Source organism: Ammospiza caudacuta, chromosome Z, assembly GCF_027887145.1.
Source record: "Ammospiza caudacuta isolate bAmmCau1 chromosome Z, bAmmCau1.pri, whole genome shotgun sequence".
NCBI lineage: Eukaryota > Metazoa > Chordata > Aves > Passeriformes > Passerellidae > Ammospiza > Ammospiza caudacuta.
Genome location: NC_080632.1, coordinates 85,986,645 through 86,011,124, shown reverse-complemented (window position 1 = coordinate 86,011,124; position 24,480 = coordinate 85,986,645). Strand labels below are relative to the sequence as shown.

The 24,480-nt window shown below is 42.2% G+C and overlaps 1 protein-coding gene across 3 annotated transcripts in view; it reads left to right on the top strand.

Annotated features, from left to right (window-relative positions):
- The first annotated feature begins 4,204 nt into the window (after window positions 1–4,204).
- The window catches only part of SMAD2 (SMAD family member 2), a 50,058-nt gene continuing 29,782 nt past the window's right edge, over window positions 4,205–24,480 (top strand). For all 3 annotated transcript variants that reach the window (XM_058824180.1, XM_058824179.1, XM_058824178.1), the window contains exons 1-2: window positions 4,205–4,313; window positions 15,190–15,479. In XM_058824180.1, coding sequence (XP_058680163.1) covers window positions 15,247–15,479 — 233 coding nt within the window. In that variant the 5' untranslated portion in view covers window positions 4,205–4,313; window positions 15,190–15,246. The remainder of the gene's footprint in view (window positions 4,314–15,189; window positions 15,480–24,480) is intronic.

The following is a 24,480-nucleotide window of genomic DNA, read 5'->3' as shown; positions in this document are numbered from 1 at the left end:
CCACTAGACCAAGTTGCTCAACCTCCTTTGTTCTTTTTAGCAGACAGATGATAGATACCACTGAGCTGTTGCTGTCTCTGCACACGACATCCTTTGTGAGGATGTCGAACTGCTCCCACACACTCAGAGACCTTAAGGTGGATGCTCATGTTCTCACATGGCAGCCTAAAATCCAAATGGGACTGACAGCCATTTGTATCTAACTGCTAATGTCCAAAATGTGCTGAGCTATGTGGCTTGAGAAACAGGAGGACCTGGAGTGAGTCCAGAGGAGGCCACGGAGCTGCTGCCAGGGCTGGAGCCCCTCTGCTCTGGAGCCAGCCTGGCACAGCTGGGGCTGTTCAGCTGCACCAGAGAAGGTTCCAAGAAGACCTCACTGAGGGTCTTCAGTACCTAAGGGAATCTCATAAAAAAGATGGAGAGCAACTTTTTACAAAGCAGATAGTGAAAGGAGAAGGGGAAATAAGGAAAACTTAGATTTGATTTTAGGAAAAAATTCTTGCCTTTAGGGTGGTGAGGCTCTGGCACAGGATGCCCGGAGAAGCTGTGGCTGCCCCTAAATCCCTGGAAGTGTCCAAAGGCAGGTTGGACAGGGATTGGAGCAACCTAGGATAGTGTAAGGTGACGCTGCCCATGGCAGGGGAGTGGAATGAGATGAACTTCCAGCCTTCCAAACCAAACTACTCTAGGATTCTGTGACTAATTAACAGGACACAGCAATATCCAGCTTTGATGTCAGGGATCAAGTTTTGCAAATGGTTTTACTAAATCAAGTATTATTTCACAGTTTGGATTTGGATTTGCATGAGACCTTTAAAGGTCATCCAGTCCAACTCCCCTGCCAAAGGCAGGGATATCTTCAGTGAGATCAGGTGTCTGAAAGCCCTGTCAAACCTGACCTTGAATGTTTCCAGGGATGTGGCATCCACCAGCTCTCTGGCCAACCGGTGTCACTGCTTCATCACCCTCATTAAAAAAAACTTCTCAATGCCCAATCTAAATCAATGCTCTTCCTGGAGCTGCAGGCATAGGGCTGGGAGCTCTTTCTAGATCAGATGCACATCCTGTCTGCCTTCTCCACAGCCACACTGCTTCTGAGGTGACTTCTGGGCTCTGGGATTTGCAGCTGTGATGCTGCCTTCTTCCATCGGCTTTCTTCCTCCTGCTGCTTGCAATTTCCTTTCCTAGAAAAAGGTTTATGGAAATGTTGGATTTTTTTTGTGTGTGTGTGTGTGTGTGTGTGTGTGTGTGTGGGTGTGTGTGTGTGTGTTTGTAAGTGTCCCCCAGCATAAACTGGCCAACCATTTGACTGATTTCAACCACACCTGACAGAGAAGTAGAGCTTCTGGAAACACAAAGCCTGTGGAGCTTCATGGCAAGCAGCAGCCCTGTTAGAGAAGACACATGTTGTTAAGTGCTCTGCCGGGGAGAAAGGCAGGCAGAGCTCAGCCCTTATCAGCACTGCTTGGCTTCCTTGGCAGCAGATAAGGGGCAGGCAGCTGGCCAGCCAGAGCACACACATCCCTGAACCAGGCACAGCATGTGCTGCTCCAGACAGAAGGCCAACACAAGAAGGCTGGGGACACAGAAGGGAGATTTGGATGTATCAGGAATCAGCCTTGGAGATAGGAGGAGAGGGAGCCACAAATCTGTTGCAGAGGAGAGGTGAAGGGAAGGTCTGATGCAAATCCATATGAAAACTGATCTTAATTAAATTACTCTTCATAGGGAAAAAAAAAATCTCTCTGAATGCAGTGAAACCTCCATAAAGCAAGTGCAGTGTTGCCTGAATAGTCTGTATGTGTTTCCAGGCACAACAAGACTGGAACACCTTATCTTTCAAAAACATGATGGCAATCTCTCAGGTGCTCTGCTTTGTCTGCAGAGGGGATCTTCTCCATTTCACTTCGCTATTAATTTCATGACCAGCTTGAATCTGGTTTGGAACTGGCTGAAAATGGTTCCAAAAAATTAAGCCACATGTCCGCTTCAAGCTGGGAAAATCCAGGCACAGAAGAGGCAAGAGGGGGATTTCTGTGAGTCCACATTCTGTAGAAGGGCTAAATATTGTGAGGTGTCTCACCTTGCTCCTGGGAATACCAATCCTGATAAGATGGGAGCTGTGCCCAAGACACTGAATCATAACACCTACATCACTGAATGCAGAAACCCTTCAGTCTAGAAGATGAGCATGACTCTGGAGAGACAACTGCTATGTTAGGGAGAGGTGACCTCAGGTGTGAAGGAAGTGGCTTGAAGTGGAGATATATGATATATACTAAAGTACCAAAAAGGCAAAGCAGAAAAAACCCAGAGGATCTCCAACAGACCTACAGCAAATCTGGAATTGACCTTCTCACCCCAAAAACCCCCATTAAATTCTCACCTTGTGGCTTCCCACTTGTAGAATCACACAATGTTAAGAGGTTGGAAGTAACCTTAGAGTTCATCTGACCCCACTGCCATGTGCAGGGACACCTTCCACAACACAGGTTTCCCCAAGCCCCATCCAACCTGGCTTTGAGCACTTCCAGGGTTGGGGAATCCACAACCTCCTTGGGCAACCTGTCCCGGTGTCTCTCCACCCTCATAGCAAAGAATTTCTTTCTAAGATCTAGCCTAAAGATCCCTTTCTTTCAATTTCTACCCATTCCCCCTCGTCCTGTCACTGCAGTTCCTGACAGAGAGTCCCTCTCTGGCTTCCGTGTGGGCCCTTTTGGATACTGGAAGGTGCTGTGAGATCTCCACAGAAACTTCTCTTTTCCAGGCTGAACAGCCCCAGGGCATCACTGCAAAGGTCTCTACAGACACAACAGCCATGGAGACCCACACAGATAGGTCCCCAAACATGCACTGCTACAACAGGCTCTGATTCCCTTATGGTTACCCTGGACACAGGGTCTTGGTTACCTTTCACCATTACCTCAACACAAGTGGTTAAAGCTTTGCAGAGATTATTGAAGAGAGTAGCTAAGAAAACCCCAGCATATGGGGAACCCCTATGTTAAGAGTTAAGAGTGTGTAAAGAGTTACTGAGTTTGGGGTGCAGGCAGCAGAGGGAGGCTGGGCAGGCTCTGCGCCATGTCTGTGTCACACCTCGGGACCCCCACCCTGGAACTGTTGTGCCATTGTTGGAACATGGAGCTGTGGGCAGTTTGGATCTATTTAGAAACACAAAATCGTTTAGGCTGGAGAAGCTCTCCAAGACCAGTGAGTCCAACTGTGACACCAGCAGTGCCAAGGCCACCACTGACCCATGTCCCCAAGTGCCACATCCACACGGTTTTTAAATCCCCACAGGGATGGAGACTCCACCACTGCCCTGGGCAACTTGTGCCAGGGCTGGACAGCCCTTTCCATGAAGGAATTTTCCCAATATCCAACCTCAACTTCACCTGAGGCCGTTCCCTCTGCTCCTGTCCCTGTTCCCGGGAGCACAGCCCGACCCCCCCGGCTGTCCCCTCCTGTCAGGAGCTGTGCAGAGCCACAAGGGCCCCCTGAGCCTCCTTTGCTCCAGGCTCAGCCCCTGCCCAGCTCCCTCAGCCTCTCCTGGGGCTCCAGCCCCTTCCCAGCTCCGTTCCCTGCCCTGGACACGCTCCAGCCCCTCGGTGTCTCTCTTGTGCCGAGGGCCCAGAGCTGTCCCCAGCACCGCAGGTGCCTCAGCAGCGCCGGCACAGAGGGGCGGTCGCTGCCTTGGTCGTGGTATCGCACTATTGCAGGAAGAAGCCAGGTGCCACAGCCCACCCGTGCAGACCCCAGCCGGAGTCCAGTGGCAATTCCCGCCGGGAATCCATGCACTCTTTCTCCGCTCCCAGCGTGCCCGCCGCGGAAGAATACGGAGCGGGGGTGCCGCACTGCGGCCACGCTGCTGCAGCTCATCCAAACCTCCGGCGCGCGCCGATCAGCCTCCCGCGGCGGGCGCGCGCGCTGTGATTGACAGCAGAGCCAACCAATGAGCGCTGCGACCTCGACCCGCCTCCCTTCGCCTCACGCCTGTTTCTTCCCCTCCCCTTCCCTTGTCTTTTTTTTTTTAACGCTGAGGGCACTCCATTGGTCATTCTGTCTGCCAATCAGACCCTTGGACCAATAGTAGTGCGGCTCTTTAAAGAAAAGATAAATGAGGCCAATGGGCGGCCTCCCCGCCCAGCGGCGGGGGCGGGGCGGCTCGGGGGGCGGGTCCTCAGAGGAGGTAACGCTGAGGGAAGAGGCGGCGGCCGCACAGCACTCGGGGAGACGGAGGAGGATAAGGAAGGGGAGAGGAGGAAGAAGGAGGGGAAGGAGCTGTGGCTCTCGGCGGATCCTGGTGGCTCCCGGTAGGTGCTGGTGGGTGCCGGGCCCGGGGTCCTGCCCCATGGGCAGGGTCGCTCCGCTGGCGTTGTGCGGGCCGTGAGGAACCGTCCGGGCCTGGTCCCGGCGGGGCCGGGGGTGCCTCCCTACGCCCTCGCCCTTTTTGTTGTGGTGGGACCCCGGCTTGGTTATCCCGCTCCCGCCGACATTACCCCCGGGCTGTGGTGGGAGGGCCGCGCTGTGCCGCCCGTTTGTGTGTGTGTGTGTGTGTGTGTGTGTGTGTGTGTGTGGGTGAGGGGAGGGAGGAATAAAGAAGTTGTGCCGCTCCCTCTCTCCCCCGCTCCCTCCCTCCGTGCCCGGTGTGTTTTCCTTGCAGGGGTCCGCAGAATATCCCGAGCTGGAAGGGACCCGCGAGGATCATCGCGTCCAGCTCTTAGCGCTGCTCAGGACACCCCTCTGTGCCTCCTGGACGTGCAGTCAGGGTTAAGTGTGCGAAACTCCGTGGAGTTATGGAGGGGAAAGTTAGGAGCGGTGTGGGGTGAGGGGTTGTGTTTGGAGCTAGGAGTTTGTGTTTGGGATGGCGAGGCCTCGCCTCACCCTTTTGTCTGTCCCCTCTCCTTGTCTGCAGAGCCGCGGGTGTAAAATACACACAGCCCACGTGAGGCAGGACTCGAGATTTTATTCACTGGTTTAATTCACGCCTTTAATGCTGCAGCGACCTGTGTGTTGTCAGAGGGCAGGGGTAGGTGGGATACTGGGGAGAAATTCCTCCCTGTGAGAGTGGTGAGGTGCTGACACGGGCTGCCCAGAGGAGCTGTGGCAGCTCCATCCCCGGGTGTTGTTTGTAAACAAACACAACCTCGTAATGTCTCATCTGTCTCGATAAGTGCACGGAGGAAGCTCTGTCGTGATAAGGGCAAGAGGTTGGTGTTGTTGCTGCAGAGTTGTTTGTAGGGTTTTTTGTTTTGTTTTTTTTACATTTTGTGGAGAGTGGAAGGGAAGAGAAGTGCAATGCAGCGTGGTCTTTTACTGTTCACTCTGGGGAAATAAAAGAATGGAAAAAAGCTTGTGAATGAGTGAAGAGCCCTTGTGATGATTGTGGAGAGCTGTTGAACAGCTGGGATTCAGGCTACAGGCTGGTCTTGTGTCTCTTTGGTCATCCATCACAGTTTATGACTGAGAAAAACCCAACACGTGTGTTGTGCTCTTTTCAAATGCTTGTGAGTGGGATAGCATTAAGAAAAAGTTTGTTTACTGGGCTTGCCAAAACAAGTGTCTCCAAAAACCTGCAGCCTGTGTATGTTGTGTGTGGAGCTCATGCTGTCACAGTCCAGGGGTGTAAAGGGTTTAGATTCCATTGGTAGTGAGAGGTTTGTAATAACAACTTGTTAGGAGACCGCAGGTAACAGCAGGTTTGTCTCTTCTCGAGTGCTCTGTCTTAGCCTGGAGAGCTATACTTCCGAACTGATTCATGGCATTGCTGCTGTGGGGGCTGGCCTCTGCACCGAGGGACTGATTAGCGCTGCTCTGTTCTCCAGGCTGGAAAAAGAAACACCCTCTGGCTGAGGTGAGGGGCCAGCAGAGCGAGGTTGCTTGTTTAGATTTTCTCATGCTTTGTCGAGGTGTCGGTGCGTGAGCGGGCTGTTTGTGTGCTCCTTCTGAGGCACAGCTTTCAAACTTCTAACGTTTACAAGCTCCGGTGAATTCGGGGGGGATGAGAGGGTGGGTAAAGGAGGTGTCTGTGAAGTCCCTTCCCCCCTTTGCTTAGCACTGTCGTGATGAAAGATAACATTAGTTACAAATGCCTTGAAGAAGTGGAAGGGGAGGTTCTTGTTTAAAGTGGTTTCCACTTGAAGATGAGTCTGAGCATATGTTGAGCAGCATCTTGGGGTGTTGAAAAGAGTAACCTGGCAGCTGGTTGTTGTTCTGCAGTTGTGTGGGTCAGATACACAGTCAACAAAAGGAGTGTAAGTGTTTGAAGATCCATTTTTTTGATTGAAGAGGCTGGATGTGCATGATAGAACCTTGGAGAAGAATTCATCAGCTTTCCTGAGGTTTTGTTTAACAATGAAAGAAACAGGACAATTGAAGCAATTGAAAAAATGAGGTTCAAGATTTGGTCTCTGAACTGTTCTCTTGTTTCCTTCCACCCAGCAGCTAGATTGACCAACAAAATCAAATACCCTGGAATTGCACAGTGAATCGCCAAATGAAAGGCTCTCCTCCTCCATCTTCCTGTTCCACTTGATCTCTCAGAAGTCTTGAGCACCAGTTGATATAATTGAGTTTATTGGAGCTCAAAAAAACCTCCCTGCTACTGAGGACAACTTTAAAAAACAAACCTTGTTTCCATCTCTCTAATCCCTTTCTCACAAAAGTACTGGGAGAACAGGCTTTGTAGTATGTTCTGGGCAACAATGAATCTGAGCTCTGCTTGAGACTGAAGCAAATTCCTAAGTTTTGTTTGTATAAAGAACAGTACGCAAAGTTTTAATTATTATAAAACGTATTCCAGAGTTTTCAAATGTATTCAGTGCTGCCTTAATGGTTGTGCATGTAAATGCCCTATAATTGAAAGCATCCATTTATGGGCCTGACTTGCTAAGTGAGCTGTAAATTCTGCTTTTCAGATTGGATTTAATGACTTTTATCATAAAGCCATAAACTGGTTGTGAACTGTGCCGAGAGGCAAACAATACCTAAGCTTACTTTGCCAAAATATTTGTAATTGTTGATTTGTTAAACTGAATTGCTGCAGGTCATGCGATGGGATTAGGTTTTTGTAATAGAATGGAGAGTACAGGCAGCCCTGTGCTCAATACTCTCTGGGCTAGAAGAAATTGGCCACTGCAGAAAACCTTCCTAAACATTCCTCTCCACTTCCAGTAACAGCAACTCCATTGCAAACATTGCAGCCTTCATTCCAGATGACTTTTTACTCTGATTATGTGTTTGACAGCCACAGTGTGAAGAAAGACCAAGCAGAGACCCCAAGAGGGGAGCTCCAGAGTCTCCCATCAGTTTAGTCTGGGGCTCGAGCTTGGTTTAAAACGCTGGAGCAAGAGGAGATTAACATCAGATAGATATATAACATAATGGAACCCTGCTTATCAAGGGGGTGGGGGCTGGCTTGTCTGAGGAGCACTAGGCCCCTATTGAAAGTGAACTTGCATTAACGAATTGTTAAATGCAGTTGTTTGGGCTTTGACAAAGTGGAGGAGCTGCTAAGCTATAAACTGAAACAGGTACCTAGGTAACTGATAGCAGCTCTGTGAATATTCCTGTCAAATTTAGCCCAGGAGTATTTATTTTCTAAAATAATGAAGCTGACACTTGCCTGTTGCACATGGAAAATTTTAGTTAAAATTAATGAGGTGAAAGGGGCTTAAACTGCTATGTTTTGGAGTGCTTAGTCACAGCTTTTCTGGGGCTGTTAATGTCCTTTGAGTTTCAAGAAGCACTACTCTGATGTTGTTCATAATATTGATTAAGTGGAGGAATTTTGCATCTTTGTAGAGACAGGTGGATTGGCCAGTTACAGTTGTGGAAGTTTTCCTCTTCTGCAATTTTAAGAGAGTTGCTAAAATACATTGGGCCCTCCAATAGTTTAATCAAAGGTCAATAAAATTAGCAACTCTTCCTTCTCATGTCTCCTGTTGCAGGCAATTTTAGTGTGCCAGGAGTGCATGTGTTAGATGGAGTGCTAATTTTTTAATAGCAACACACCTTTTCATTACTGCATTGGCTACAATTTGAGGTAGCCCATAGTAATTGAAGAAAAATCCAGCTTCCCAAGCTTTTTTAAGATCATTATCATGCTTGTTTAGCTCTATGAGAAATTTGAGTTTTCTCATTTGATTCATAAACAGACTTCATGGAGTGGGTGAGATACACAGTCATGATAGGTGAGTAACTGTGTTTTCAATGAGTATAGTTATGTAGAATTTCGAGATGCATTGCAATACTAGAGTGTGGTAAACTTAAAAATATGTGTGAATTGAGTCTCTGTATAGGCATGTTTCAATTTCTCACTCTAAAGCTGGCCCAGAGGAGGAAATCCCTTTGCTCCCTCCTTCCCTCACAAGTGTCACGCCTTGAACTTCATCAGCCTGTATCAAAACAGAACCAGGACCTTGATCTTGCTGGCCAGAGCTCCTTGGGATGGGAGCTCTCCAGAGCTGCCTCCCCTACTGAGCTGACTGTTGAAAACCTTAGCTGGAGTCTGAGGGCATTGCTCAGTGGGGCTGAACTCCCCTTCCAAAGGCAAAAACCCAAAAGAAACCCTAACACCCAAACCCCAGTAAGGGAATACTGCCCTGCTCTGACCTGACTGTGAATGAATGAGCAGTAGGAATGAGCACTGTATCACTTTTTCTGGTGGTGGTTCTTCAGAAGGGTATCACAAAACCAGATGTCTGTTTGTAGGAAATGAAAGAGTTAGCCCTTCTGGAATCCTGAAAGGCAGTTTTTTGAGGAGTGGTGAGGGCAATAGATGCCCCTTATCCTTTCCACTGAGTGATTTAAGCTAGAGTGTATTCTATCTCAAATGTAAAAGATTGACTTTGATTTTAGTTTGAAGTTCATACTGAATTCAGGTGCACATTGTGCGCTTGGTGAAATTGATAAAGAATCTTTTCCAGATTCCAGGATTAATGAAAAAAACATTGCCTTTTAAAAAATCCCAAAAATGGGACTAAAATAGGGAGGAAATGAGCTTGTAGACTTTCTCTCAAATACCACAAATTATTTTCCTCGATCTTCTTTCCTCAGGAGCTTAACTTCTGTCTTCTTTATTTCAGAAGAGCTCTTGCAAATGAAATTCTTCTAAGCCAGAATACTTCTAGTAAAACCAGGAGAGATCAGATTTCTTTATTTCAAGTTTAAGATGAATAAGCAGACTGATATGAAATATGTTGCATAAGGCTTTAGAATAAATTAGCCAGAAATCACTTGATATTTTTGGTAGCACCAGTGTGTTTATAGTATGTTCCAGACACTCAGGAAAGGAAAATTTTCCTTGAAGATTTCAGTCTGCTAGTATGCTGCCCTTAAGGTTTTCTTCATCTTTTGTGCTTAGTTATTGCTGGGATCATGGGCTTAATATTTAATACTTGTTCCAGAGAACCACAGTAGAATGGAATAATAGTAGACATGACTCAAACTTTGACTTTAGGAGTTGCCAACTATGACACTGTTTGACCAACTATAGAAACATGTGTGCATCAGGGAGGAGAGATATACTGCGGGGGCAGAGATGAAACAAATACCACCAAAGTTAGGCAATTTGTAGCTCTTCCAGTTTTAATCTGTAGGGAGTAACAGCACATGGCTCTCTGTGTTCCATCAATCTAAAGGAACTTTTGTACCTTTCTGGGTAACAATGAGTACTCCCTTGAGTATCCCTAGCTGCAGTTTGAAGGCACATTCTGGAGATGGACCGGGATGGAAAGGGCTGAAATGGAAGTTTTATGCTGACTTGGTACTACTGGTTCAACTACAGTTGAGCTTGGGAAGGGATCCTGAAAATCTCTCTGCAGTTGCCCAGAGAGTCCCTGAATCTTGGTGTCTTGTGGTGGATATTGGAAGTAGTGCACAGGAAGGAAATAAAGATCAAATTTGGGCCATGCCATTGGGCCTCAGCAGAAGGGAGCAAAGGGGTCATGGTGCAAAGAGTCAGTGATGGTGAAGCACATCTGAGCTCCTTTTAAAAGCAAAAGCTGTGAGTACTCAGTTTTTTGAGGAGGTTGGCTCTAAACTACGAGGGAATCACAAAAAAACACTTCAAGTAAGAGGGGATGTTACATATTTAGCATGTAGTTAATCTGAGGCCATTTTAGCAATGTGGAAATGTTTCTTGCAGCATTGGTAAAGATTGTGTTCTATGTGCATTTGGGGGAAGAATATGTTTTATTATTTTTTTTTTTAGTGGATGAAGAATGTGTACCATGCAAAAATCTAGAGGAATGTTTCTAGCAAGAGGCAAGTGTCAGCAGTGGCAGTGTATGCAATTATTGTTCTTTAAAAGATCAAAGCTTCTTCTATTACTGTATCCATTTGAAGGTAAAAGTTATAATTGATGAATAGAAATGGGATTTTCTGGTCAAAAATGAGCTTTAACAGTGACTCCTAAACCCATTGGTGTAAACAAGGTGTTTCTGATACCATCTGGGTGGGTACATTTAGAATGATCAATGCAGGTCTAGGGATCCTTATGTTTGTTTGAGAGATGTTCTGCAGCAGACACGTGCACCCTGCCTTCTATCTCCAGTTCCTCATGAGGTGTAAATTTCTATCCTTATGCTTTATATTTAAATTATAATGTTGAGAGCTTTAGGATAATATGACAAAATGAATAAATGCAAAGATAACGTTAGGCTGATACAGTATTTTTCTGTGGTCCTTGGATTAGTCCTTATACAGTGTCTTCAAGTACTTGAAATTAATTTAATGGAAGAAGTAAAGCTTTCAGGCTTGGTCTCTGTCCAGGGGAACATCCCAAACTGTGTGAGCTGAGTTCAGGTAGTTTCTTTGTGAGGAGAGGCTGAGAGCCCTCTTATTTGAGGGAGGAACGTGATTCTCGTGTACCGAGTTGTGAAGCTTGCAGGCCAGATGAATGCAAGTAGTTCTTCATTCTTCAGCAAAGTTTTCAGTGGTAGAACAAGAGTGACTTTCTGAAACTAGGAAGGGAATGAATTAAATTACTAGAAGTAGTTTTTCTAACAGTGAGCACTTAAATACTAGTGCAGTCTGCCACAAGAGGTTGTGAAGGCATGTTTAAAAGGTGGTTAGATGGATTTGTGGGACAGCAAGTCCATAAATTGCTTCTGATGGGAGAAAGTAGCGATGTAGCCTTTAATTTTGTAACAGTTTAAATTGCTGAAGGATTATGGGGAGAGTGGACTGCAGAAAACAGGTTCACATGCTTTCCTTGAATAGCATGTCCTTTTGCCACCTTAGGAGCCATTGTAGCACTGGGCTGGATGCACCATGGCTGCATTTTCACTGCAAAATCTCCTTTTATCCAAATTGCTCATAATTCAGCCCACTCGTGCCTTGCAATTTGCACTGTCTTCTCTAGGCTTGGAGCAGAGTGCCTTTTTTTCATAAATTAAGCTGGTTGAAATACTCCCATGTGAGTACTCATCACAATAGGCTGAAGTATTAAGCTGAATGAAGTCCCTGTCCTACTTGTGTCACATTCTCTCTGCTCACCCTTTGAAAGATACAGGGTCACTACTGGAATAACTTACTTACTGAAATTCTTATTGATAACTCCTGGCAAATCACTGACATGGCAAAACAATAGCTAGAAGGAAGAAGTTAGTTTAAGCCTCCCAGACTCCTAGTCTGCAGCTGTGATGTATGTTGTGTTTTTGTTAAATAGCTGCAAAGTTGCAAAAAAATCATTGTTAGAAAGGCTTCTTTAAGTGTGTCTCTTGGTGTTTTGGGGTTTTTTGCAGTTGATTTTCATGGAGGTAACATATCAGTTTTTGCTTTCTGACATCTTCTGCAGAAGCTGGATGAGCCCAATCTGTAAGGCAACTGTATAAAATAAAATGTAGTATCTAGAAATTTCTGACTAGTTAGGTCTGCGCTTACTGTCATTTGGAAATGTAAAAAGAGATTTTTTAAAAAATTTATTTTCCTCCGAGTATGTCAAAATAATGTGAAAGTTAAAATGAAATATATGGAATTTCTAAATTCTTTTGTGCTCCAGGATTTAAGTTACTCAATGTGTATTTGAAGGAGAAAGGCAAATCTTTATTAAAGAAACACCAAACCACCAGAGAACACAGAAAATTTTATTTCATTATTAGGGGAGAGAATACTTCAAAATTGAGCACCTCATCACAGGGAGTATTAAAAGCTGAAAAATTGGATAAATGCATTGAGACTGTTTGGAGGGCCTGGAAGAATAGGCTCCAAAAGAGGGTATTTACTGCCTTGGTGGTAAATGAGACCTTTCTGAAGTCTGTGTTTTATAAGGCTGACAGTCAAAGGAGTATTCTGTGGCACTGAAAGGTGTCAAATTTGAAGCTAAAGAACAGAAAGTATTCAGATAAGGATAAGAATTGGTGTGTGGATCAGCAATGATAGTGGTACTTGATTGCCTACATCTGTCAGCACTGAATTTAATATTTAGATATTATACATCAATTGCTGCTCTTTTGAAACAAAGTCTTAAAAGCCAAAGGGATTGTCTCCTTTTGTTCAGTCTTTCTGAATTTCTTGTGTGTGCCTCTGAAGCACCCAGTGCTGGCCTTGCTCAGAGGCTGAAGTATTTTTATAAAGCTCCCAGGGACTGCTGCTCCCTGCTTTAGAAACTGAGTGTGATTCTTCAACCAGTGGAGGCCCTGCAAGCCTGCCTGTTTAATCTTTGGAGCTGCTTGGTGTACTCATTAGGGGTCTAATGTCTCTCACTGCAAGGCCCTCAAATGGTTCAGAACATATCAGGCTGCTTAACTTGGCTTTGTCACCAAAATAAATGACTTAAATTAAAGCACATTTCCAGCTATGCAGTCAACACTAGTGCTGCAGTGGAAGTCTCTTTCCACACTCCTGTAATTCATCTGACATCACTTGTAGTACATCAGTACCATGTGTGAGCAGCTTTTTAGCTTAAAAGAGAACTATCTTGGCAAAACCCCCAGAAAACTGATGGGTTTTTGCTCTTACCTAGCTGAATTTTTGTGGAAGGGCATTAGCACTGGTGGTACCACAGAAAGGAAGGAGAACTGGGCTTCCTGTGGCAAAAAGCTGTTGTGTTGGCTTGACTCCTTTTCATACTATACCTTGAGTGTCTGAGTCAGTGTTTCATTAAAAAATGTTGTCTATTGAGTTTTATTTTTCTTGTTTGCTGTAGCCAGGCCTCCAGTGCAATGCTCAGCAAAACCATGAGTTGGAGTTTTGGGGACAATTCAGTAATAATTTAATGTTGCTGGAAGAAGATAATTTCTTTATAGTCTTGTGTGAAAATGAATGTTTTATCTTTTTACCAGGGCCTCTACAGACAAAAAATGTGCAGTAGTTTAAAACTGAGAGAGGGTTGGTCTGGATTTGGTATAAGGAGGAAATTCTTGCCTCTGGAGATGGTTAGGTCCTGGCACAGGTTGCTCAGAGAAGTTGTGGCTGCCCTGTCCCTGGAAGTGTTGCAGGTCAGGCTGGATGGAGCTCTGAGCAGCCTGGGATAGGGGAAGGTGTCCCTGCCCATGGCAGAAGGTGCAACAAGATGATTTTTAACAGTCTCTTCTCAAAATACTCAGTGATTCTGTGGTTTAGGATGGAGTATTTTCAATGGCTTGCGTAAAATTATCAGTGTTGATCTTGGACCCTGTTAATTAGCACCTCTGTCTCCCTGACCCCAGAAAACTACTTTGCTACCTTCTGTCATATTTTTTGGGTGCTCTGAGAAGCTGGTTTATGGAGGTGTAATTTATTTGAATCTGAAATGTCATGCCTACTGAATGTTCTGTTTTGTGGAAGTTGCAAAGTTATGACTTAAATTACCTGTAGAATATAATCTAGTATTTGTTGACTTGGCCCTCACTGAAAGTGCAAAAATGTGACAAGGCATAAATTAGCCACGAATACTGTAGGCTGAAGTACCTCGGGTCATGCTGTTGTGCAGGTGGGAGACTTCAGTAAGATGAAGTTGGTATATTTGGGATAGATGTGAGGAGTGTGCCTGTACAGGTTGGAGAGGCACATAAGCTGCCTTCAAAGCTCAAATCATCAAATAGCCTGAAGGTAGTGTTAGCTTTTAGCTAAAACAAGGTATTTTCAACTGAACTAACTTACTCAGCTTGGGAATATGGGAGCTTTCTGGAGTTCAAATACCCATTTTTTGCCTGGAAATAGAATCATTTTTGACTTCAAAGCTATGCTTCCATCCATAGGACCATTAATGTCCTTGAGCAATTTCTAACAGCTGTGTCTGCCTGTTGATTTCAGGTATTTTATTTTAATGCCTAAAACCAGCCTAATGGAAGCTGCAAAAGCAAGATGCTTTTTCCTAAGTGGCTATCATTTCTCTTTTAAATTATTTGAAGTGCATATTGCAGTGAATGCTAAACATAGCTCCAGTTTCAGCATCCTTTTTAATATTTCATTTTATATTAATATCCTGCTCAGGTAGTTATACTGAATGAAAGGCTTTTAAAATTGAAAACAGACAGTTCTACTACCCTGATGCCTACAAACTAAGATTTTAACTGTTCCTTTAGTGAATTTTAAAAGACTTCATGTTAAGGACTGCCATTTGAGAGGATTTATTATCTGTAGACCACTAAATTTTAGAGGGGACTAGGCTTATTACTAGACTTAGGGGAAATTTGAAATTGGTGTCTCCCCAAGTAAAAAAACCTGGTAGTTATTTAAAACATGACAAAATGAGAAAAGGTTTGTGAAATGACTGGCTGTTGTAAGGTTTCTCTCCAGCTATAATGACTAAATCACCTTCCAAGCACAATTTCATCTGCTAAATTAATTTGGAGATGGGCAGAACGTGCATATATATGTATGCAATTTGTCAGTCATTTGGGGAAAATATTAATAATTTACTTAAACCAGCTAGCCTAGGTACAAAGCTAGACTCAAGTTACCTCTGTATTTGGTGAAGTTTGCTTTAGTCAGGAAAGACTTGACAAAAAATAAATTTTCTATTCCAGTAGTAATCTTGGTCTGTGTTAGCTGTTGAAGAGTCTGCAGCAAACTTGATCTTTATTGATGAAGTACCTAACTGCAATACAGACTACTTCTGAGCTATTTATCTTTTTTTTGTTGTTTTTTTTGGGATGCAGTGTCCTTTGGAATTTCGCAGTGAAAGGTCCTGAGGCAGACAGGTGTTTAATTAATGTGAAACCTCAGTGCTAACGTGTCTCTTGTTTTGGTTTGTGTTTTTAGGGATCAGGTGGGAATCTCCAATTCATTGCTTGCTGAGTGTCCTCTCTGGTGGAAGTCATGTCCATATTGCCATTCACTCCACCAGTTGTGAAGAGACTTCTGGGCTGGAAAAAATCTGCTGGTGGCACTGCAGGGGCTGGTGGTGGTGAGCAGAATGGTCAGGAGGAGAAGTGGTGTGAGAAAGCAGTGAAAAGCTTGGTCAAGAAGCTAAAGAAAACAGGACAGCTGGATGAGCTTGAGAAGGCAATTACCACTCAGAATTGCAATACAAAATGTGTGACAATACCAAGGTAAGTGCTATTGTGTTTGAAACTGTTACAGCCACTTAGGAAATTACTAAATGGATGCTCAGACCTTCTGTGAACAAATGACTGAAAAATAGTTGCATGCTTTTGATTCTTTAAAATTATTTAAAACCTGTATAGGATTAATATGGTGCTTGCTTATAATAGAATCATGTGCTTTGTGAAATCACAATTTCGTTACAATTTTTATTGATATGTAGGATCCTGGTTTTGTGCATTCTGATGATATTTAACACTGGTCTTTGTTTGTAGCACTGCCTTATGCTTTTATTTAATAACCCTGTCTATACTTGGGGAGGGGAGCATGCTGGAGCCAACGCTTTTACTTGAAAAAATACCAAAAGACTAGTTTTTCCTTGGTCAACACTTCAGTAATCTAATTATTTTCAGTTTTATCTGCTAGTTTAAATGGTACAAGCTGCCTCCATTCTCCCTTTTGAAGGGAAGTTTTATCTTTGGAGGCAAGTTGTCTGAAGACCAGTTTATTTACTGTAATTATTGTTATTGTTTAATGAAAACACTTTTTGCTTAATAACTTGGGGTATTTCTTGAATTGCTCTTCTGATATGTATAAAGATTTAGATGAACAACTTGCATTCTACCCCTTTGACTTTCCCAGCTTAATTCATAGCAACTGCTGTGCGAGAGCAAGGGTTATGTTTGTAAGTATAATGCAGTCTGCTCTTGATTCATGTTGCACTGAAATCCCACTGGGGTGCCTGGGCAAGCTCATTGTGTGTGACAGAAGTATCAAATCACTTCACAGGTGTGTTTTCCATGAAAAAGTTAGACAGTTTCACTTTTCTGGGCACTTAAGTCACTTGATGCTAAAGTTATTTATAGGGGAGAGGAGCTACATCTGGTTTATGAACTTCATTTCTGTATTAGCGCATTCATCCTAGCTACTTTCAAACTTTGTATTAATCATAGCGCAAGCTAGATTTGACTGGTGTCACTGATGATTCCATATATCAAATGTGTTGTACTTATTATCTGATAATGGTTTCAGCATTCTGTTTTCGATTTGACACAGCTGTCTGGGAAAATCATGACTATACCCTGAATAACTGACTATTTTAATTCTTATTTTTCTATTTTTCTCTTCACATTTTGTTTCTAATGCTGCACTCTGCTTCTTCCCTAGAATATACCCAAAAATTTCTGGTTTTGCCTTCTGCTTTCTCCCTTTGCCAGATGGAAACAATAGATTCACAAATATTAGTGCTTTCTTGTCTTAGTGTATTATCAGCAGACTAAGATTGGAACCTGTAAGGTTTTATGTTTCTTGAGATGACTCCGTGTATTTAGCGAGTCTTTACTGAGACTCAGATGAGGTACTTAATTGGAAGTTGTTTCATATGACACAAGTTAAACACAATATAAAAATGTGTACTTAAACAATAGATTCACAAATATTAGTGCTTTCTTGTCTTAGTGTATTATCAGCAGACTAAGATTGGAACCTGTAAGGTTTTATGTTTCTTGAGATGACTCCGTGTATTTAGCGAGTCTTTACTGAGACTCAGATGAGGTACTTAATTGGAAGTTGTTTCATATGACACAAGTTAAACACAATATAAAAATGTGTACTTAAGTTCTAGAGCTCTTGGATTTTATAGAGCCCTCCTCAAGGATACTGAAACAGTAGATATTGTTATTTCAGAAAAAGAGATGTTTACAGTGAATTTTGTTAGAAGATAACAAACAGTATTCTAATACATTATTATTTTTGAGTAGACTCTAGTCTACTCATGGTAGAGTATGCTTGTATGACGTTTTGTGCTAAAGTAGACATAATAAATAATTCTTTAAAATGGAATACAGATATTCTGTGACTAGCAGTTCTTGCTGTTCTCTGTCCTCCACTCAGCTTTAAAAAGAACTGGACCTGGATTTTGCTCCTCTTGAGTACCTTCAGAGTTAGGCAGGAAGAGTTTTTCTGTTGGTGTTGGCTATTATACAGGGCTTAATTTTAAATTTAAAAATTGTTTTGGCACTAAGGGGCAGGGTGATATCAGGGCTGCCAGCAGTGCCATACAGAATTTTTTAATTTCATAGCTGGGTTTTGTATTGTTGATATTATTTCACTTTGACAGCAGTAGTTTGCGTTCCCAAGAAATAATGAATGTCAACTCGGTACTGTAATGACTTCTTGGAGATTCTGTTCTTGGATTTAGTAAGTTAATGAAACCACTGCTTGAGACCCGCTTTAATGAATGTCTTAAAGATCTGTAGATCAGCAGGGATAAATAATAAAATGCTGAATTTGAAACTTTTTTCCTTACTAGTCAGCAGGAAGTTTGTGGTGCCAAGCTGCTGAGATGCAGTTCTGATGTGACAGCTGGGCTAGCTTTCCAAATGTTGTTCTGCTTGGGGAGGGTTTTTGTGTATGTTGGTTTATTAGTTAGCTTTAGTTTACTTACTACTGTTTTTAATTTGGTGCAGATATCAACAACTGTCGTGGAATGCTTCTGTTTGTCACTATTGCATTATTGCCTAAAGAAAAGTTTCATTTGCAGTTTCAGAAATTTCTGGTCCCCTGGGAGATTTCCAGAGGTTTGATACAGTGTTAAACTCTAGTATACTTTTTCATCATTGAAACCTAAAGCGTCCAAACTCCCACAGACTTTTCACAAAACTGAGAAGCAGCTTGAACAAAAGTAGTATTAAATCACCTACTCAGAAATCTGCATTTCTTACTGTGTGTCATTGATAATTGTGCTGAATCAGGCTTATTCCGCTCCTGTGCTGTTTGTCAAGGTGACTGCACACTAAGGGAGGCTGATCCTGTGTGTACTACACAAAAGCTGCTCATGTGGTAATTAACACAACTTCTTACGAGACTAATGGAGGTTCTGAGAAAGCAGAAGCAAACAGATGGAGTGGGTGTTGGCATTGCACAGCAGGACTGCTTAGCTCTTCATAAGTGGGTCAGTAATCTAGAGCAGAGGCTAAATAAGTACAGAAGTCCTTTTGACACTAGCCCTCTAAGTAATTTGTAGTTATCTTGCTGAATCCTCCCAACGAGCCAGTGGGATTCTAATCACATAATCCTTGTGTATTCTGAAACTAAACGTTGGCACATGAGTTCACTTTTCTAAAATACAAAATGAATTTGGTGGCGTTTAAGAACTTGTCTTCATGCTCTCTCATGCAGTTTTGACATGGGCAGAAGATGTAGTCAGTGGAGAAACATTGTGAGCATCCTTCTTCTAATGGAGCAGTTTCTTCCTTCCTAGCCTGGATTATTCTTTTGAATCTCAGAATCCTAGATTAGTTTGGGTTGAAGGGAGCCTTAAAGATCACCTAGCTCCAACTCCTCTGCCATGGCCGTGTGCAGAGGCATCTTCCACTAGACCTGGTTCCTCAAAACCCAGTCTATAAATGCTTTGTTACTAGTGGAGGCTGAAATCCAAGCATTTAACAAACCAAACCATGCCATGTAGTGAATAATCAGCTGGCATATTGTCCTATCTTTGGCATATAGTCTGGCATATAGTCTTATCTTTGTTATTCAAAAAGTTGTTTCAGTGGTAACAGCACAGAGAATTGAAATCCAAAGTATGAAAACACAACTAGTTTCAGCATCCCAGTATTTTGGTGTGATCAGCTGAATCATTTTTCTCTCTTAAAAAGAGTACAGGTATGCTTCATGCCTTATTTCTGCTCTTTTTAAATGGGACCACAAAACAGTTGCTTTTTTCAAGTGCCTTATAACGTACAACTAGTAAAAAGAGTTTGGTTGGGTCAGGTTTGGGATAATATTGACTTGCTGTAGTTCATTTATTTTCAAAATTGGAAATAAATAAATAAATAAAAAACCACAAAACCATACCAAAGCCTACGGGAAGGGAAGCATTGAATTTGGACAAATTTTTGTTGACATTAATAGCAGTAGTCATATTACAGTTATTATATATAGTTGCTTTTGATACTGTATGTGGGGCTGTAGTTATCACTTGAATCTCAGCTTTAATTGGGGGCTTTGGTTCCTGCAGAGGAGGTAAATTTTACTGCTGATTTATATTGAATTGCATCACAAAAGTAGAGCAGTGTTGAAAGTTGGAGAGCACTCTGGCAGATTTTTGGCTGAAGAAAGGTTTAAAAAGCCCAGCTTTCTGAAACTGCAGTTCAGAGAGTCTCTGCTGGGGTGCTGGTACCATGCAGGTGCCTCAGAGCCCCAGCGAAACGCAGCCATTGCTTCCAGAGCAGAGCAAGGGCTAATACTCTTGTCATGCTCTTCCTTTCCAGCCTGCTTTGCCATTGGAGTTTTAGTATGATCTGGTCTTACATGTGCTTTCTGTCCCTCTTGTTTAACATGAGGAGAGCTTCTCTGTGTCATGGTTTTTAGAACCTTATTCTTGCTTGTTTTTTTTGCAGCTTCCCAGTTTTGACTTAGAGTGAGAGTAAGAATGTAGATGATCTATGGAATTTGCGGTCCATATTTAGATTTCTAAAGCACCTGGCTTCTGCTTCCAATATGAGCTGAATTCTGAATTTTTGTATCATTCAGAATCAAAGAGAAAATCCTACAATGGGTTCCATGGTTTTGGGAATGTGGAAGATAGTGAGGGAGTGTTGGGAAGGTGAAGCACACAGTAACAAATCAAGTGATTGGTTGGAATTACTGATCAACTTCATTAACATTGATGGTGCTTTGAGATTTTAGGAGGAAGTAGTAATATTTCAAATATTTTAAAGCCATACTTGTATGGCTTTCACTTCATCCAATAGTAAAGGCTGGTAATTTTTTTAACTGCTCCCATGGAATTGATTGTTGCTGATTCTTCTGGGGAAATAGGATGTTGTTATTTAAGCATTGCATTCAGGATACCTTTCTGATATTCTTTCCTAAAAAATGTAAAAATGCAGCAGCATGCATTGATTGCATCTGAAGGCTGTAGTGTTTTTGGGTTTGGTTGTTGTTTGGTTAGGGCTTTTTTAGTGAAATAAATATCCATGTGACTTCTGAGCCTGAAAGACTGCTCTTGATGCTGAAGTGAATAATGCTATTGACACAGCTTCTCTTAGGCTTACTTTAAGTATCCAGGAAATAAATCCAGTATATCATAATTTTGCTGTATTTCTGATGTACTCAGCAATGCTTCAATACTTAAAACTGCAGAATCAGATGAAAATTTGTCAAACGCATGAAAAAAAATGCCATTTGACTTGATTAAAATCCTTTGAAGAAACTGTTTCTCTGTTATATAAATGTTATTCCTTTGGTTGCTTGCCCCACAGCCCTTTCCTCATTCCCTACTGTGAATAAGACAAGGGGCCTAGGCATGGCTTATGGCCCATGTTAAAATTGTTTTCTGCAGATTGGCTCTCTTTATTGGTCACTCTGAGCCTCCAAACATGGCTGCAGATCACAGTGTCTACACAAGAGTTACCAGCAGGAGTACACTGGGCAAAGAAATACCCTGCTCAAATATTGGGAAGCTGGCTTGGAACTGCTGTTTGAAAACAAATCTTTTAAAATAATGCTTTTTTTGATGCCTTTTTCTTCACATAACTGAGTAGAAAGTAAATTTAGGTGTAAAGAGGTGAAAAAAACAAACCTTCTACCAGTTAGCATGTTGTCTTGAATTTCTTGGGGATATTTGTCAGGAAAGTGATCACATAGGTAAGTGCAGTAACCTAGTTTTAGAAATGTTTTTGATCACTAATAGAGCTGAGTTGTCAAGCTGATGCAGCTTCTAGAATAGATTGTTTTCAGGGTTTAATATCTTTCCCAAAAATAGGTTACTTCAGAGGAGAGCACTACAGGTACTCCTTTGTTCCTTCTCAGGTTAAAGCCATAGGACACGGGTGATTTCAGCAATTAAACTGGGGTGCAGGGAAAGTTTCTCTGGGAACTGTTCTAGGAGAGTTCCCAACGTCTGCTAAGCTATGAGCAAGTTAGTGAAGAGGACAGTGGTAGGCACTTGCAATAACATTGCAGTCCAGACAGAGGTGAAACCTGTTTTCCCAGAAAGAAAACTTGGCACTTTCTGATAGTTTGTAGCAGAGATGGGATAATTCACTATTTAAGTTGGGGATGGACGCTTAATCATAGTTTAATGTATAAAAAATGTCCTCAAACCATGTAGTGTTTCTCGGTCTGGATCCGTTCAGTTGGATGTAAATGAAAATGCATGAAAACTATAGTTGAACATCTTAAGCTTTCAAAAATATGTATAGATATTTAAGACAATGCTTCAAAGTTCTTGCTGAGATTACAGGAATAATATGCTTGTAAATCGCTTGTTGATAAATTGACTCCCTTTTCTCATGACAGGCTTATTGAGGATGAAGCAGACCCCCCCTCTGTTTTCCTTTTGTTGGAATTTCAATAAAAACATTCTTTAGAACAAAGCCAAATAAATCTTTTCTGGAAGTATTGCAAGAAACAGCTGAGATTGGGGGATATTGGCCAAGATCAGCTTCATAATCTTGTGCTCCTCCTTATGATATTTGATGCTATGAGTACTTTGGATGTGTTCATAGGAAAGGTGTAGCAGGAGAATCAAACTGCCCTTATTCTGCAGTCCCATAATTATGGTGGAACTTAAGTATTGTTCTCTGTAAAAGACTAAAGGATGTGGTTATAGAAAAAAGGATGCTGCCCTAATTATGTAAAATGACATGTTCAAACTCGAGGCTGCAAAACACCTTTAGATGTTGCATGGACATACAGTGGGAAATAAAAATTCACATGAGGTTTGACTTCAAGGCTCCCTGAAACTTCCTGTCTAAACTAGAGTTTAACAATTAATATGGCAATGTTGGTAATGTTATCATGTTAAATACTGTTATTCCTTCTATTATTAACCCTTTCAATATAATTCCCACATTATAGTCTAAAAGCAAATTTTGTTAGTTTTCTCCTATTTGAGTAATAATGTTGCTGTATTTCATGTGTGGAGTACAACACAGGATGGATATGAGCACAAGGTAATGTTTGTTTTTTTCTCTAATAGCTTTGTTTTCCTCTACTGCCACTTCCTACTGGAATAGTCTCTCTTCAGGGATACCTGAGAGCTTCTTCAGATACCTTCAATGGACTATAAGAAAGGGACTTTGGACAGGGGCCTGGAGTGGCAGGACACAGGGAATGGCTCCCCACTGCCAGAGGGCAGAGTTTGATGGGATATTGAGAAGGAATTGTTCCCTGGGAGGGTGGGCAGGCCCTGGCCCAGGGTGCCCAGAGCAGCTGTGGCTGCCCCTGGATCCCTGGCAGTGCCCCAGGCCAGGCTGGATGGGGCTGGGAGCAGCCTGGGACAGTGGGAGGTGTCCCTGCCCATGGCAGGGGGTGGAATGAAATGAACTTTTAACTGAAATTAAGGATAGCAGTTGTGTTCAAGTGTAATTGAGTGGGGTTTAATTACAAATACTAAAACATAACTGTTAACTTGTTTTGTGGCACAGCTGTGGCTGGTGGTGAGGACTGAATTGCTCTAGCTGAGGTTAAGCTTTAGTGTAGGCATAGCTCAGGTTACAGCATCTTACAATGATGTCATCCTGAAAAAGGAAGTCTTAGAGTATTAAACAAAGATACTTATGGCTGCCAGCTTTAAGCTCCTGCAATTCAGGAAGCCATGTGACTTACCCACATAATTTGTTAGAGTTGGTGTGCCAAGCAGGGAGTATTGGCATGTCATTTGAGCTAGGTCAATGTGTAAAAATACAAATGTGAAAAATACTTAGCAAGTAGCAAAATGCTGTGTAGTTCAAAGGAGCTTGTCTCTCAAGTCAGAAGGAAGAAATGTTGAATTTTGAGGATTACATTGTATACTAACTGGAATTCTGGATAAAGGCTGGGGGAATGTGGATTCTGGCCTTGGATTTCCTGCCTTTTTCCAGGTAACCTAAGTTTCTAATTTGCTGTTATTTTTCTGTCTATAAATGGAGATACATATTTTTTTAAGGGTTGTAATAATGCCACCTTCACTGCTATAAGGCATATTAATTGTTTAGAGAGAAAGCTTAAAGTATTTTTTGCTGTTGGATTATCAGTGATGTGAAAGCAAATTTGGGGGTGACAATGTGAATGGTTAAGATTTGTGAAAGTTCTTTGTTTAAGTTGATGCTGCTCTTGATTAGGATTGCCTTAATGGTTAGAAGCAGGAAAAGTCTGAATCAAAAATAAATGTTAAAGTAAGTGTTTAGGCTTGCTTGATTTTTTTTTTTTTAAATTTTTAATTTGCAGTTAATTATCAGGTTAACAACTGATGCCAAGGCTGCTTGTGTTTACTTTATCAATTTACCTGCACAGTAGGTTCTGTTAGCAAGTTCTGACTAGGAAGAGTAATACCTGCATCTTGACAGTTCATGCTGCCTTTAAGAAGGTGTATTAGTTCACTCAAAAAAAATATATTGACTGTGCTTTATTGTCAATACTGAGCCCCAAATTATCTCATAAATAGGTTTTTTTTTTTCTCCAATAAAGGAGTCAGTCTTTACCCAGTCCCAGTCTATGCCAAATTGTTCCCTATCTTGCTGTGGTAACTCATGCCTTTAGCTGGCCAGCTATTCAGTGTGGTGAAGATTCCTCTCCTCATTATATTCTTCTGTCAAAGTCAGCCATTTTAGTTTTCTTGGTACTGTAACAAAACACCTGAGTGCTGTTTTTACTAGTGTGAATGTTTTATGACAACCTAGCCAATTTTACATGAGAAACTTCCCAAGTATGTCGCTCAGGCTGTTAGTCTAGGAGGAATTTATAGGCTAAACAAGATACTGCAGTTCCTTTACTGCTGCAGCTTTGAACACAAATAGCTGTTTAATAGGCTCCCTACTGATTTAATCCCACTTGTAATGTACACCTGCTAATTTAATAAAAGTAATTTCCCATGTCTTGTTTACTACTTGGAGTTGTTTTTTTTTTTCACTTACTCTGACTCAGTTGCACTGCTGATTGGTGGAAAGCTTCTAAAATTTACTGTGTACAATGCCATAGTCTCATCATGAACAGCTTTCTTTGGTTTCTGTCATGTTGCAT